The sequence below is a fragment of the Melopsittacus undulatus genome, chromosome 8 (assembly GCF_012275295.1).
Source record: "Melopsittacus undulatus isolate bMelUnd1 chromosome 8, bMelUnd1.mat.Z, whole genome shotgun sequence".
NCBI lineage: Eukaryota > Metazoa > Chordata > Aves > Psittaciformes > Psittaculidae > Melopsittacus > Melopsittacus undulatus.
In genome coordinates, this window is record NC_047534.1 from 26,267,815 (window position 1) to 26,284,106 (window position 16,292).

General features: G+C 37.9%; 1 protein-coding gene across 5 annotated transcripts in view; it reads right to left on the bottom strand.

Moving 5' to 3' along the window:
• The window catches only part of NAV2 (neuron navigator 2), a 401,751-nt gene that overhangs the window by 27,721 nt on the left and 357,738 nt on the right, over window positions 1-16,292 (bottom strand). For 4 of the 5 annotated variants that reach the window (XM_005150568.4, XM_005150566.4, XM_005150567.4 and 1 more), the window contains 7 exons: window positions 15,950-16,015; window positions 14,673-14,717; window positions 12,326-12,486; window positions 9,412-9,600; window positions 4,058-4,110; window positions 2,126-2,149; window positions 1,932-2,006 (listed from right to left, as the gene is read on the bottom strand). In XM_005150568.4, coding sequence (XP_005150625.2) covers window positions 1,932-2,006; window positions 2,126-2,149; window positions 4,058-4,110; window positions 9,412-9,600; window positions 12,326-12,486; window positions 14,673-14,717; window positions 15,950-16,015 — 613 coding nt within the window. The remainder of the gene's footprint in view (window positions 1-1,931; window positions 2,007-2,125; window positions 2,150-4,057; window positions 4,111-9,411; window positions 9,601-12,325; window positions 12,487-14,672; window positions 14,718-15,949; window positions 16,016-16,292) is intronic. The other variant, XM_031050247.2, reaches the window with a different exon arrangement.

Genomic DNA, 16,292 nt, shown 5'->3' on the forward strand with positions numbered 1-16,292 from the left:
TTCAAACTCTTGTCCCCGCTAGCCTGAGAAACATCAAAAGCTGCAGTGTCTGTACAGGGAAATCCAGAGAAAAATAATCTATTAAATAGAAAGATGAATTCAAAATGCTCACATTAAAATCACTCTATTAAAAAAATCTTGTGTAAAGGAAACGTCCCTAAAGCAGTGTCTTAACAAACAGCATTTATGAGTCTTAACTTTTTAGGGAACAGACCTAGCATTTTAATGGAAAAAAGAGTATTTTCTCTGGAAAGAAGTGGCTACAGACTGAAATCTGTTACCAGGACAGTTATAGCAACATCTCTGCAGCAGACTTGCTGTTTTATGAACAAATAAGGGGCAATTCCAAGTCTAAGAAGTTTAAGTAGCATGAATAAAACCCTACAAATGCAAAAGAGAATATTATATATAGTTATGCTAACTTTTTCTGGGGACCCCCCCAACTCTACCCTCCCCCAAATTACTCCAAACCAAAGAAAAATGTGCAACAGCTGTTAAAAACTATTCTCCAAAAAGACAGTGGTAGTAACCAGGCACAAAGTCTTGGGTGAATTAGTGGCAGCTTAGACAGGCACAGAGTAGCCTGTGCTACTCACTGCTCTTGAAGACAGGCTACTAACTCCTGCACTGAGTAAGAGTCTACTGAATCTGAATGCTCTGTGAAGAAGAATGCAGTAAAACTAAGGCAGAGCTAGGCTGAGCTGCACAGCTGGTAAGTTCTTTATTTGAAGGACACAAGCTCAACAAGGTGATAAAAAAAAAGCATGCAAGAGAATCTAGTCCTGCTTTCTCACATGTAAAGGAAGCTTCTGGATGAAAAAAAACCAACTCGTGTATCCAGTTCCCTTTGCATTTGAAAGGCAAACATTTAAATATATAAGTTCTGGCAGGTTTTTTAAATTCTTCCTTTTCCTCCTGGGAGAGCAACTGAGTGGTTACACGCACTCAAAGCCTTTTTATTTGACTTTTCTATTAACTGTGTTCTTGGTTTTGCTTTTCCATTTTGCAAGATGGATGAAGGAGTGTGATGCCTGCAGTGACTACCACAGTAGATTTCCCCTTGAATCCTTCTTGTGATAGGTGTTACTGCTCTTTACTGTGCCAAATTTTGTATTCTACCTATTCAGAGAGCTGGTAGACAGGAATGTCCTCTTCAGTAGCACGTGTTCTGATGTTTATTCATTCCCACAAACTAGGATGTCAGTATGATACAGTGACTATTCATCTGCAGTTTATTTACTCTAGCACTGCTTATTTTTCTAGCAAGCTTCTGTATTGCAGATTTCAGCACAGAACACAAATAAACTTGCTCAGGGTCATACCAGTGTTGCCTCAATACCTCCTGGCTTCCAAATCCTTCTTTTTCCAAGTGTCTTATAATACTTATTCATCATACTCCTCAGGGGAAACAAGCAGAAGCAGTATCTACATTGATTAATAAAAACCAGGTATGTTCACTCTTTAGGCATAACTTCAAATTAGTTCTCACAGCCCCTTATGCTACTATTACCTATCATGCCATGAGCCTACATCTTAATGAAACTGCATTCTTACCAATTACAACCCTCATCTGTATCTTATCCCACAAACATGTGTTTACAAATCCAACTGGATTTATAAAGCAAGACACTATCTATAAAAAAAGACCCTGAGTGATTTTTCTCAAGCTCTGAAGATGGTTTACATATATATATATATATCAAAAGCCAAGTGAATATTATAATGCAGTATTTAAAGAAAGGCATGAGACAATTCAGTAGGACAGGGGATGTTACTTTTGGGAAGGTTCCATGCAGATGCAGTTATTTTAAACTGATTGTTATACACATGAAATCTTTTTGTCACTTATTAAAACTGGGCTGGTAATGAACACAAAACCTGGCACATTAAATGCATCTCCTGCTAGTGTTTGTTCTCAGAGCTTTACTCACGTTGGCAGTCAACTGAGTTGTCAGAGCTGACACTTTTTCTTGGGATGCATCCAGCTCTCTTCGTAGCTTGCGAATCTATATATTTGAAGAGAGCACTTTATTGCACTGTAATATGGAGAACTAAAATAGCAAGACACGAACTGCAGAGTGCCTTGACAGAACATTTATGCCTGTCAAACATTATGTGCTCTTACCTCTGACTGGCACTTCTCTTCAGGCTATAAAATAAAAACAAAGGAAAATAAATGAGAATATTACAACATAACCAGCCTGACAAATTTTTACAATATTTCAAAAGACTTTTTTCTTTTGAGTTCTCAGGTGAATTCCTTATTTTGGATTCCCACATCCATATTCAATCTAAAATAATCTCCTAGTGTATTTACGCTTCAGGAAAAAGAAACAGGCTGCTTGTACAGTACGTCTTCCTGCAGGAAGGAATTGGGCTCCAATTCCCAGCCTACAGATCAGTGCACCTCCAAGTCTGAATCATGGACTAGTAAAGTGCATAATGGGCTGCATGAGGCTTCCAAAGAGCCAGGACTGTCACAGAACATGCCTGACCTCAGACAGTAATTCTCTTCCTTCCATGCTTAGCTAGCTCTCAATAGAATGGAGACCACATGTTTGCATTCCAAAGTGATATGAAATAAAATTACTCCCACTTGGATGCTGAAAAACTTGAGGACACACAGCTAGTTATCCAAGAATGCAAAGTGGATGTACTGGTCATCTGCTGTGGTCTTGCATTGTAAAACTGTGGCTACTACGGCTTGTTTCTAACCAAAGTTTTCAGCTACAAAGAAATGTATGGTAGGAAGTTACACACTCCACTGTCCTTGTGTAAACATGTCCACTAGCAGACACCATGAAAATTATATCCATCAAGCCACACTATTAGGAGCCACTTGTGCTTGGGCAGCAAGCGCATAAACCAGAAGCTTAGACAACAGCTGCTCAGAAGCTTTCATGATTATAAACAAAAGCCAAGAGGAAAAGATCTGTTTTCCATCCTTCCAATGCCTTGTATCTATTCTGGCTTTATATGAACTTTGCTTAGGCTGAAGTCAATATTGAAAGGTAGTATTTCAATTTATTTTCAAGGTCTCAGCTTATTAATAGTGAAACATGCATGAGAAATAATGATAAATAGCTCTATGGTGGCTCGAGAGACTTTTCAGACAGTTATACATGACCTTCAAAGAGTAAGTTCTATCACATACACTCCTTATATTTGTGGTAAGCAAGAAGACGCATCATACTTGCATTAAGAATTTGAAATTGAAGATCATGTTCAATTAACACATACTTTAGAAGCAATTCTTCTCAGAAGCACTTTTTAAGAGGGTTTCGTTTTAAGAAGCCCCCAAGCCTATGACCAAACCATGCCAGGAATGACTGTAGTTACCACCCAACCAGCTACAGAAAACCTAGGCAAGACATGGTCTGCATGTTGCAGCCTCACCTCCCCATTACAGCACAGGTATAGTCTTATCCTACAAGGTCTTCCATAGTATATGTTTAAACAGATACTCTTCATAAGATTTAGAAGAAAATAAGCAAATGCAACACTCATTAAAAAAAAATAACCCTGTGTTTTCACACTCCAGTAAGCCTTGTTTTACGATCAGATAACCTAACTGAATACATACTTTTGAAGAACGTATTACTGGCACAGTGAATAAATGGCTTCTTTAGAATTATTAACAACTGTGTATTAAAAACTTTTGTAGCAAATCATTAATACAAGGCTGGAATGACTTTATTCAGCAAATTCTGGGGTGCTTCAGGTAATCAAGTCGAAATCTCAGATCTACTGAGGTCCTCTGAAGCAAAACTTATTCAGCATAGTTGTAAAATATTGACTTGAAAAGTTATCTGGCCATTTCGCAAAGTAATGATTTGCTTTCAGGCCATCAACATCTGTTTGATGAGGACACTGCTAAATATCCACAGACATCTTTCTGAACATAACCATTTCTTTTGTAGCTAGCATCCGGAACACAATCAAAGGAAAACCCCTTTTTTTCCCCTTCCTTGAATGGCAAAAATAATTAGCACAATATAAATAGTCAATTCAATCATTTTTATTAGTAAACCCAAATTTTTCACTTTATTATACTTACCGTTGAATAAATAGATGAGGTACTGGATACCAAAGAGAGAGAAGAACCATGCACTAAAAGAAAGAAAATAAACATTATGAATATAGATACAGCAACCACACAGTGGAATCATCAGAGATCATCCCCTGCCAACGACCAGCCTACTGAAGAAATACTTTCCCAAATTTCATCATCCATCGTAAACTTAATTATATTACTGCACCAACAATGTACAGTTTTAAGAATGCATGGCCAGGTTATACAACCCACAAATTATTTGATAAAGCTGTTTTAACAATTTAATAATACCTGGGTTTTGGGGAAATGAGGTCAAGAAGATTAAAAAGTTTCAGTGCAGACTTGTTCAGAAATAAGTACAGAAATAAGTTCTGGACAGCTTATGTTAAGAAATTTGCAAAAGGGTTTACTCAAAATAAAAACCCCAACAAATTTACAGAAATTAAGGAGAGATTACAAAAGTACATCTAAGTAAACTTCAATTTAAGATAAGATTGAGGAGGGGGGACTCTTTCCTTCAAGCAGCAGAACAAGATGGAGATGTCCCGAGAAAACCGTAATACTCAGCACATAACCAGATGCTCCAGCAGCAGAGGTGGAACATGCAGAGAAGAAACCACTGTCCGATTTTGTGGCTCTTAATTGTCTTCTGAATGCATCTATGTCTTCCTTCTGCTGGGGAGCTGTATTACAGGCATCAATGAGCTGAACATTCCCTATCCCTGCAGGGGTTTTTGGTCTTTGTTTAAAGCAATGACATTTCTTTAACAAGGCCAAGTTCATTCTCTCACAGAAAAACTACCAGAGTAGCATGGCTATAAAACCATGTCTGCAAAAGAACCCATTTCAAGCAGGTTTTCCATTTAAGTACAGATTCATTTTTATACATATATAAATGAGTATTATATATATGAGTATGTATATATAAAATGTGAGTGTGTGTGTGTGTTGATTCTCAAGGATGTTTCCATCACCCCAGTATTAGGATTTACATATAATTTTATTTTTGATTATGCTATTAAAAAAACTACCTGAAGCTATTCTTTCTGGTATTGAAACATGCAAAATTAACTTTAGTTTTAGAAACAAAATACATTTAACTAAAACTTTCATTCAAACTTCAGGTAACTTCACACAAGTCATATGAAAGCGTGTTAAATCACTTCTTCTTTCATCTAAATCCTCCAGTCAAAAAAAAAAAGGCTTAGAAAAGCTGCCACTTTGCTCATTGCCTACTGCAGTGATCCTACATTCATAATAAATAGGCTCTGCTTTCCCACTTGACATTATATCCTAAGGCAAGGCTGGAAAGAGAAGCAAACAAAATCTAAGTTGGCTTCTGGAGGAATTTATGACAATTTAGAGAACCCACAAGAAAGCAAAAAAAACCCCTCACAACCATTTACTGTTTCTGGTTAATCATACTTTCAATTAAAATGATCTTTATAGTCAGATGTTAAGGACTGTACTGCATTAAAAACATAAAAATAACCAGTGTGAGTCAGAGCCAGGGGCTGTCTAATCACATGCTCCATCTCTGGCTGCAATTGCAGCCCATGTTTACAGAAAGAAATGCAAGGAGCAAGCAGATACCCAGTGATTTTTCCCCACGTACACCTTTGCATCTCTGGGAATCAGCAGAGATGGAAATTCCTGAGATGGAAACTGCAATCAGACTGTTATTTTTCATAGTTGCTGTGACCTCTCTATTTAATTTCCCTGTTTCTGAATTCACTGACATGTTGTCTGTATGAAAATCTCTTCCTGTGCTTAGAAATGTAGTTCCTTGCAGTTGTTTTACACTTGTTGCTGAATCATTCAGTAAGTTCCCTTGAGTGTCTCCACACCCCTGTGATAATGACAAGTAACGGATAAATCACCCCTTCCTAATGCACTAAAGTAGGTATTACCACCTCCCCTCAGACATGATTTTTCCAAGCTGAAGATTCCTTACCTATTTTAACCCTCTTCAAGATAGAAAGACCAATGTACAGGCAATATTGCACAAAGCCACCACTGGACTCATCCAGAGAATATAAGATTATTTTCTGGTTTGCCTCTCTAAATTCTTCCTTTGTACTACTAGAGATATATTCAAGACAGCAACCGTAACAACTGGCCAGAGAAGAAATAGATCCCCTTAAAATGTATTGAGACACACACATTCTTCAGTTAACATCACCTGGAATCGCCAAGATTACACTGGGATTTTAAAGGAAGAAATAAGACTGAAAATGGAAAAAGGGAAAGAACATGTAACTTTGCGAATCCTACTGCCTTGTAAGACATTACTACTGCACTGTTTGAATGTATTAAGTTGAGATTTCTAATCTCAAGGACAACTTAGGAGTTAATACTTTTGTACAATTTCTTTTTAAAGTATCTTCAGATGGCTACTTTAAGGTTATTTAACCGGGAGCCTGAAGGCTCTTGATGTGATTCCTGGGTTTTTGCAGTTAACATGCATCTGCACGCATGCTACAAACCCAAAATTGTTTTGGAGCTATTATTTTCAAGCACTATAAATGCATATGCAAGCATGTGTCATTTTTAATCATAAAATCATAGACTTGTTTGGATTGGAAAGGACCTTAAGTTCATCTAGTTCCAAACCCCTGCCATGGGCAGGTATGCCATAGACTAGACTAGGTTGCTCCAAGCCACATCCAGCCTGGCCTTGAACACTGCCAGGTATGGAGCATTTACCTCTGCTTTGGCTAATCTCTTCCAGTGCCTCACCACCCTCACAGTAAAGAACTTCTTTCTTACAGTTAATGTTGGAAAAGAAATGGTCTAGCTGTGATCAGCTCTCTGAAAGAGCTACTCAGAAAGAGAACTACTCAAGCCAATAGCACAAAACCGAATAAACATCTATATCCCAATGCCAATTCACTGCATTCCTTTCTCTCTAGGAGCGTGAAGTATCACGGTGGAGCCAGCAGCAGCACAGCTCCTGGAGAAAACTGATGGCCAGAGAAGGAGGGAAACTGGACAGCCAAGAGACCACTTCAGCTTTAGGCAGTGTTTTCTGAAGATCAGGATAGTTTGGAGGTTGTTCCTGCTGGCATCTTCCAAGTCCTGAAACCCTTCCTATCAAGAGAGTTATGTACTGCAAAACTGACTAATGTTTCGACCTACATGCTGTGAGAGAACACGACTGTACTTCACACTATGGAGACTAAAGAAAGAAAAAGGCTTTTAAAAATGAATCCTGTCCCTGCTGAAGCTGATAAGAAACAAATAACTTGTAATCTAACATGCTAATAAGTAATTCAGAAGTAGGCTGGTAAGCTTTATTTAAGACCTGGATTTACACCTGACTGACACTGCCTGATCGCATAAAATCAATCTGTTCATTAACCATAAATTTAATTTCCATAATATTTTTTGATATATTCTCTCAAAGTGAAGGTGGATTAGATCTGCAGGTTTGAAAGCAGAGGACAAGATAAATGCCCTATTCAGGAACCACATGCACTTGTAACTTGTGGTTCCCTGAGAGGTTAACCCTAATCTGAAGCCAAATATAAGAAAACTGCACCTAAACATACATTCCATCAGGTAAAATATTATTGTCCTTTTAGGTGCCAAAAACTTAGGGAAATCTGGAAGGTACTTCTTCAGCATATTCATGGTAGGGTCAAATTCCTTCCTTGTATATAGAAGTTATCTTTTTCCACCTCTTTCAAGTTCATAACTTGGCAGAGTTTTCTTGGATTTCATTTTTATTACATGAATTCAAAACATTTTGTAGTGCTTTTCACATAGCTCTTCCCTTTTATTTTTTTAAATGGTTCCTCCTCAAACATGCAATACTTATTAAATTTCTTCCAAATCAGCCTCTCTCCTGGACAAGAATTTCTGAATTACAAGGTCCAGTTTAACCTCCAACATGCCAAAATGGATTTGCTGCAAACCTAGAACACTAAAGTTACATTTTTTTGAGGATGTCTTCAATAAAACCAGAGTAAGGTTTGCTGTAGTAGCTCTTTCACTAAATCATTTATCGCAGATGCAATGATTTAAATTCCTTCACAGATTACATTAAGGAACTCTTCAGTAAGATAAGGACTTTTCATCACAGAATGGAATTCAACTAAGTATTTGGTAAACTTTGACTGTTCACAATCACCCAGCTTTCTGAAACCATGGCACTAACTAATGTTAATTCCTTCAATGACAAGAGTTTTCAGTCCTACAGCATTATTCTAATAGTTTTCAACCTATTGAAGATCCCCAGCCACAGGCCTCTCAAATACAATTAAATGACATGGAGTTAAATTGGCTAAATTCAACATTAAATTAACACTGAATCTTTTGGAGCCATATTCAATACACATTTTTTACCTCTTCCAATAGCAGAAAACTGATGGGATAATCTGTATCTCTGGGAAAGATGCCTGGCTCTAGGGGAGCAGCCTCAACCAGGACTGGTATTAACACTGCAGAGTAAGTGCAGATTTTCAGTGGTGGGGAAACCAAGCCTGTGTGCTCAGGAGTGATAAAGTACTTGATAGCCAAGCAAACTTCCAATCCTTGCCAGAAAGCAGATTTAAGACTCAAAGATCTAATGCTGAAAGCACTTCCTATAACCTTCTTACTAACCACTCCAAGCACTCACCCCATGCTTGACTTCTCAAACTGCACTGCTTTAGGGTTTTAATCTGTGCTCATAGCTACCCCTGCTATTTCCACTGATCAGTAGCAACTAAACTAAATGTTTATTTATAGGTAAAGGACTTTTTCTTGTTATATTTATATGGGGGCTTCTTTCATCAGCTATGATTACGTATTTGAAAAGACGACAAGGAATTAAAAAGAAAAGCCTAGATATTTTGAAGTTTCTCTCGTACAGAAGCTTTGTGATATCAACCCAGGACATCCATCAGGAATAAAAAGTAAAGACAATTTGAATACAGATGAAATACTGGAAAAATTAACTGGGATAGAAACAACAGGCTGGCCGATATAAATTATTTATACTACACATAGAATTGTGAAGGCCCAAGTTCAGAAGAACAATCCTGTTTAATGGAACGCTTTAATACGTGCACTTTAAGTGTGGACTAGTCATTTTGAGATTACTAAAAAAGATATGCTTATACTTTCTTCAACAGTGATAATCTAGGTACAACACCTGCGTACCTTCCTATGCTCAGCCAGAAGGATCACTGAATAAATATCAGAACAATGATGACTAGGACTAAGGTTTTTATCTAATAATGAGAGCTCTGCTCAGAGTGAATCATGCTCTGAAGCCACCCTTATGCTGACCTGAAAAGCACCAAATGTATGCTTGGTTTATGTGAGAATATCATCTCCTGATCACTTCCAGCACCATCACATACTTTACTGACCTTCTTCAAAGCCATCACGGAAAGAGCCGGATCGGCTCATAGTTCTGCTTTTCTCATCCAGGGACATGGAGCTGTTCCTGAAGCGCGTGTCGCTATAGGGGTCATAAGGACCGTCTGCGTTGGAAAGGCTGTGGGTCCGTAGCATGGCTGGATTTGACAAGCTCATCTGGGCTGCAGTGGTTGGGCTTGCTATAAGGTGAAGAAAAAACACCAATTGATTTGCTTGACCACAAACTGTCATACCTAATTTTTGTGCAACTACCACAAGAGTGCCTTTTTAAGATACAAATTTTTGATGTCATTCACTCCAGACCTCTGTTATTTTTCTAAATTTAATGAATTCAAGTCAGAGGTATGCAAACCAAGCTGAGTAAGAAAACTCAAACAAATAAGGTAATTTCAAATATTGCTTGATATGTCTATGCTTCTAAAGACAAGCTCAGTCAACTCAGTAACAACTTATAAGCATGAACTAATTAAACCCCCCTTTAACTGGCAACAGCCCTTCCTCCAGAAGGACTAAAATGTCCAAAGGAAACAAAACTAGTATTTTGCCTATTCAGAACAGGCCTTGTGAACTACCCCTCCAAAGCCTTCAAGTTCTCAAAACCAAACATTCTCATATGTATTTAAGTCACAAATTTTAAGAACCTAGTTTCCTACTAGTTTTATATTTCAGAATTGTTTCTTTCCACTATGAGCTCCTAAGAATTAAATAACTTCAATTCTGCCTCAAGCCAATACTCTCCCAGAGACTGTTTAGAGTCAACACCTAGTGCAATTTCATATTTTTTTAAACAACTTTTTTGCTAAAATTATACATGCTATTTACAAAGAACTACTTGATTTGGGGGAAAAATGAGAGCAACAAAATCACTGTTCAACTGGCAGGTTCCTCTTGGTGTGCTATCAATGCCTGCTTCTATATACACTATCAAATGATACAGACTATTGTAGAAGATAAAATAAAGATGCTCAGCTTTGGTATCAACACTTGCTATTTATTTAACTGGTGGTGAGGCACTGGAACAGATGGCCCCAGGAAGCTGTGGCTGCCCCATCCCTGGCAGTGTTCAAGGCCAAGCTGGACAGGGCTTGGAGCAACATGGTCTAGTGGAAGGTGTCCCTGCCCCTGGCAGAGGTTGGAACTGAATGAGCTTTAAGGTCTTTTCCAACCCAAACCATTCTGTGATTCTGTTATTTAATGCAGTGACCTCTCTTGACTCCCAGTATCTCCACGCTCTTAAGAACACAAAAATCCCTTTTTTTCTTTATTGAAATTGCTTGTGACGAAAATAGCTTTTGAAGCTTACTAAGGTAAATAATCTTAATTTTTTCCATAAAGAGTTAACTTTCTGGGCCTATGTTGATACTTCTTTGGCATTTTTTTGACCATCAAAGTACTTTCATGAACTTTCACGGCAGTTTGTTAGCTGCTGGCAATGTAATTATACAGGGTGTATAGTCAGCTGAACTTCTGATAACTGTCGGTGGTTTTGTTGTTTTATTTAAAGCTGTTTGTTTAATCTGTTTCTTTTCAGTGCACTCCAAGAAAGGCTCTAAAAGGTCATTGATGTGCTAGAAATAAGTGACTGTGTCTAAGCTGCTGATAATTCACGTAACACAAGAACTTCACAGGTACAGGCTTAACTATTCACATATTATTTATCATTCTGGAAAAGATGGAGTGGCTTCTGAAAATCAGAAAGAAACAGAAAATATCTGTTCAATGTAGTACGTTCCAAATGGCATTTAACTTAAAGACAATGTATTTACTGTTAGGGTTGATTTATATACCTAAACAAATTGTAAAGGCACCTGAGTGAAATTTAATCAGTGCACCAGAGATGAGCACTACCGGAGCTTTAGATGAGGTTATTTCACCTTTTGATATGGTCAACTAAAATCTGCAATGCTTTATGGATACTGTCAATAAACTTTTATTGTTTCCTTCATTTAAAAAGGGTTTTATCAACGTAGTAAGTGAAAGAATGGTATTTTTTTCTAATTTAAAATTCTTCTGAGTAGGAGGGCTGGAACTCGATTATGTTTAAGGTTCCTTCCAACTCAAAGCATTCTATGATTCTATGAAACATGATTATTACATAATATGTCAGACTGAACTTTATACAACTGTCAAACAAGCTACCTGGTAAAATACATACAAAGATATCTCAAACTGATGAGACCGGCACATACAGTAAGTAATATTAATAAAAAGGGTATGCAACACCTTAAGGCCTTTAAAGACCCCAATGTGTGATATTCACTAACAGCTCTATCAAATAGCTCACAATTATACTAAGGCATCTGATTCTCCCCAGAAAAGTATTTTCAAAGAGTTACTTCAAATATGTCATCTTTGGGCATACAGAATCATAGAATCACAGAACTGATCAGGTTGGAAAAGACCTTTAAGATCATCAAGTCCAACCATTCCCCAGCACTGCCAAGGCCACCACTAAACCGTGGCACTGAGGGCCTCATCTACACGGTTTGTGAACACTTTCAGTGTGACTTCCAGTGACTCCACCACTGCCCTGGGCAGCCTGTTCCAATGCCTGAACACCCTCTCGGGGAAAAAACTGTTCCTAATCTCCAGTCTAAAACTCCCCTGGTGCAGCTTGAGGACATTTCCTCTTGTTCAATCCCTTGTTAGCTGGGAGCAGAGAGCAGCCACTTCCTGGCTCCATCTTCCTTTCAGGTAGTTTTAGAGAGCAATAAGGTCCTCCCTGAGCTTTCTCTTGTCCAGAAAATGAGATAATAATGCTAATTAGTCATGTGTTTCAATGAACGTGCTTCCTGAGGTTGAACGTGAGACTCAGAGCCACTAGAAGAAAATGATATTGTGTAATATGCTTTTTGCAAGACACATGAGGTATTGCTTTGATTATTCAAACAGATAAATATTCACCGAGCTGTGAGAAGTTAAATCTAGTTCCAGAGGGTGATGTTACACTGGATCCAGATGAAAAAGGGGAATTGCCAGCAGTATCCTGAAGTCCTCCCGCTGAATGGGAGCGTAGCCATTCTTTAGCATCATCTTGATTACGGAGCTGTGAGGACGGAGCATACCTGCGAAAAAACAGTTATTTAAGAATGGCTGGCATTTGTTTATTTAAAGTAAAAGAAAACCCTAACATGAAAAGTCACAAGACCTGGGGAAGGAGACAGGGAAAGAAAGATGGTGGAAGAATGCTCACATGAAATTTAAGGATTAAAATGATATAAACCCAATGTAACTCTAAATTAAGGAGCTGCTATAATCTGTTTTTAAGATGTTCCTAATTCATTCGCCCTCTCTTTAGGGGAAAAAAACCCCACAAACTCCATTCCTATGTCTTTGGAAGTAGCCAAACTAGTAGTGAACAAAAAGCTACAGACAGAACTTGTGCACTGTGGCACTGTAGAGTAAAACATAGGGTATGTTCCATATGTACAATTTAAAAATAAAGCCATAATATGGAAATCCTTTCCTTCCCTAAGGTTATACTAAAATTCTATCATTAGTTTAGCATCCTGGTACATCACTAAGCTTATCTGGCTTTTTGTCATATACACAAATTCAAGTCAACAAAAAGCCATTATCAGATTTTCAACAAGCTGTGACCCAATCATTCATATTCCAGAGACATGAAATACAATGGCCTGTGGAGGTGTAGCCCATTTAGTTCAAAACTAATAGCATTAAATCATCATAGAGGAGATGACGTTCAGCTTTTTCTGAAGGCAAAGAAAAAGCAGAAACATTGTCTATGCCAACATCAATGGCAAGACACCCACTGGCTTTGGCTTCAGCAAAGTTTTAAATCTGCTTCTGTATATGCCTGAAAAATAGGGATGTTAACACAGGTGTTATATGAAGTACGTGATAGGATGCAGGTATCAACAGAAAGAGCATCATGGAAACACTCATCTGCTAATGGATTTCAGTGCCTGTCTCGTGCTTTGCCATCCACTTTTGAGAAATATTTATGAGTTCCTAGCTCTCCTCCCAAAAACACTTGAAGCCTATTATTAGTTGATATTATCTATTTAATTTATCAGCTTCCTTCCAACTACTGTATACAGTAAGATACCACTTACGAAGACTGTTTTAAATCCAAGTGAACACTACAGTAAGTAACACTGCAAAACCTCAAAACCACTTTCAAAAAATGCTTTTGTTCATTTTGCTGCTTATGCCTCCACACTTAAGCAACAGTCCTTGATTATCTGTATCTCTTCAACTTTGCACACACATCAGTTTACTAAAAAAGGAGCTTTTAAAAAGCCAGTTTACTTTAACACACTGAGGCATTCTATTTTTTAAGCACTAATACCTACCTGTTTAGCACTCAAATGTTTGGGTATTAAAAGAGAGTCCTTACTTATTAGAGACATACATGAGAACCACAGAAACATTTTAAACCAAATGCCATTTTAAAAAGGCTTTTAGCACTTGGCTTCATGGGCCAAAGAACATTGTATAAGGCATGGAATAAATTACAGCTTCAATTTCAAGGGATCAACTCAGTGATCCCAGAAGCTGCATTAAGCAATTTGGAGGCTGTAACTTTCTATATTTTATTCTATATCTATGATAGCTTCAGTGAATTTTGCAGCACTTAAAGCATTTAGTTAATACACCTGATGGTGATTATCTTGCTAGAATTGCTTGGATCAATGGAAAAATATTTTTTGGTGTGTTTTTTTTCATGTTAGAAAACCTTACAGAGAGATACTAAATGTATGAGGAGACAACTGCCAAAAGCTTGTTTGGGGATTTTGTTTTCTTTTTAAAGAAGTAGAAGTTATCCCCAAGAATCCTCTAGGTTTTCTGAAGCAAGTATTTTTTTTAATCACTATGTCCAATCTCATCCTAGAAGGTTTGGCAGGATATGGAAAATCTTTTCTATTTGTATATCAACACCAAGGGTCCTGGGTAGAAAATTATCTCAAGCCATTCCTTGTAATAGCCACAGAAACTGCAAAATTATTATTTTCAAGTCATGCCAAGTGATGGTTTATGAGATGCTTTTCAGCAATTTGCCAGCAAAAGCCACAGCTCTTGCTTAAGTGGAGAAGGCACTGGATTTAAAAAAAACTGACACAGTAGTCAATGCCTTCTTTGAGGATTTAAGAAAGAATAAAAGAAAGAAAGAAAAGAAATAATATTGTTGTCACCTCTTGCAAACTGTGACCATTACCACCAACAGCCACAACAGAAACACAAAGCAAACTCCAAAGCCACAACAAAAGCCGTGTGGAAACACCAATACCTGAGTCCCTTTTTAGGCAAAGTGTTCCTATCAAGATGTGGGTCGCTGTAGAAAAGTTAAAAGAAAAGAACTTCAGAGAAGAACAAATGGGAAGGCATCAGACCAGGATGAAGGATGTACAAATATATGCATCACCTTTTCAGAGGAAAAAGGTGCTTGGGCCTTCCTACAGAAACATGCAAAAACCTCCTTGGACAGGTGTGGATTTCCACAAACATGCATCTGGTACCATGCCAATGAATCTCATCTGTTCACAATGTGATCCTGCCATTTCTTCTAACCACAATGAACAAAAACAGTTAAATGTCAAGCTTTAACTATGCTTTTCAGCAGACATGAGGTAGACTATCTGTAAAAAAACTGATTAGCATCTTCAAGTCCAAACCCCACCTTCCTGTCATGTCTTTCAGCAGACATCGTTTAGGGAATGCAGCTAATTAATTTTACGCAGCTGCAATGTACAGCAGTAAAGTGTTAAGCCCAGACTGTTTCAATTTCCAAATCTCAGCTTAAATTCCATTAATACAGCAAACGGACTCTATTAGTCATCCAAGCCTCATATATTTAAGTTTACATTTTCACAATTGGTGAAATTGTAACTAAGCAGAATCTGTTCATTTGTTTTTTTAAGAAAATATCAATGAAATGAATTCATTTCATGACAATCCTTATAGCTAAATTACAGCATGGGACTAACTAAAATCATAGTAGTGAGCAAAAGTGAGCTAGAATGTTTGGATTTGGGTCTTTTCCTAATTTTAGCATTCATCTTTAGAAGATGCACCCAAGTCTCTGTGGAACACTCATAAGCCAAACTGCAATAGAAGACTGACAACACAGAATGACACAGGGACTTCACGACAAAAATGACAGGCTTGAAAGGCAGTGGGAAAAGCAGCATGCCAGAGGAATGCTGAAATGCTAGTGAGAGTTTAGACTGGTAGAAAGAAAAAGTGCAAGATTTTCAAATTGCCTTTGGAAAAGAACTGAGGGGGAGAAAAAAAATACCCTTCCCCCCATAAATCAAAAGATGTTCCCAGTAACAAAAAGCAACACCAAACCCATGCCAACCCTGCAATTCTCCAGACTCATTTAAGCAGATAGATGAGGTATTTGAGGGGACTCTCACTGGCATGTCTTTGTGTCAGCTCACACCTGAATGATGAACACAGCAGAAGACTCAAGTGAGCACGGTCTGTCACAAAACAATTTGCTTCACTGAGATGGGCAACAAAACCTACAGCCTTGCACATACTCCTGTCCTGAGACAGCATTACCTGTCCTGTCTCCTGGGCAAAGTATTTCGGCAGAATTTGGGGCTAGCAGCAGGGGAAGAAAGAGGGCTAGAAGAACCAGTCCAACAAGACAGAAACAAGATAAGGAATATTAGAATGAAAAGAGAACAGAAAGGAGTCATAATAAAGCACAAACAGAAACCCAGACTCTCAGAACGTTATATTCAGTGGTAATTTTTTCCACTGACATGCAGCTACAGAGATGTTGCTACCTGACTGCGTAATGACACATCAGGATAAAGCCGGCTTCCAATGCTTGCAAGGGTACTACTGCCTTCTCCAAAACATGTCTCAAAGACCATGCACTGCAAGTCATTGTTTGGTT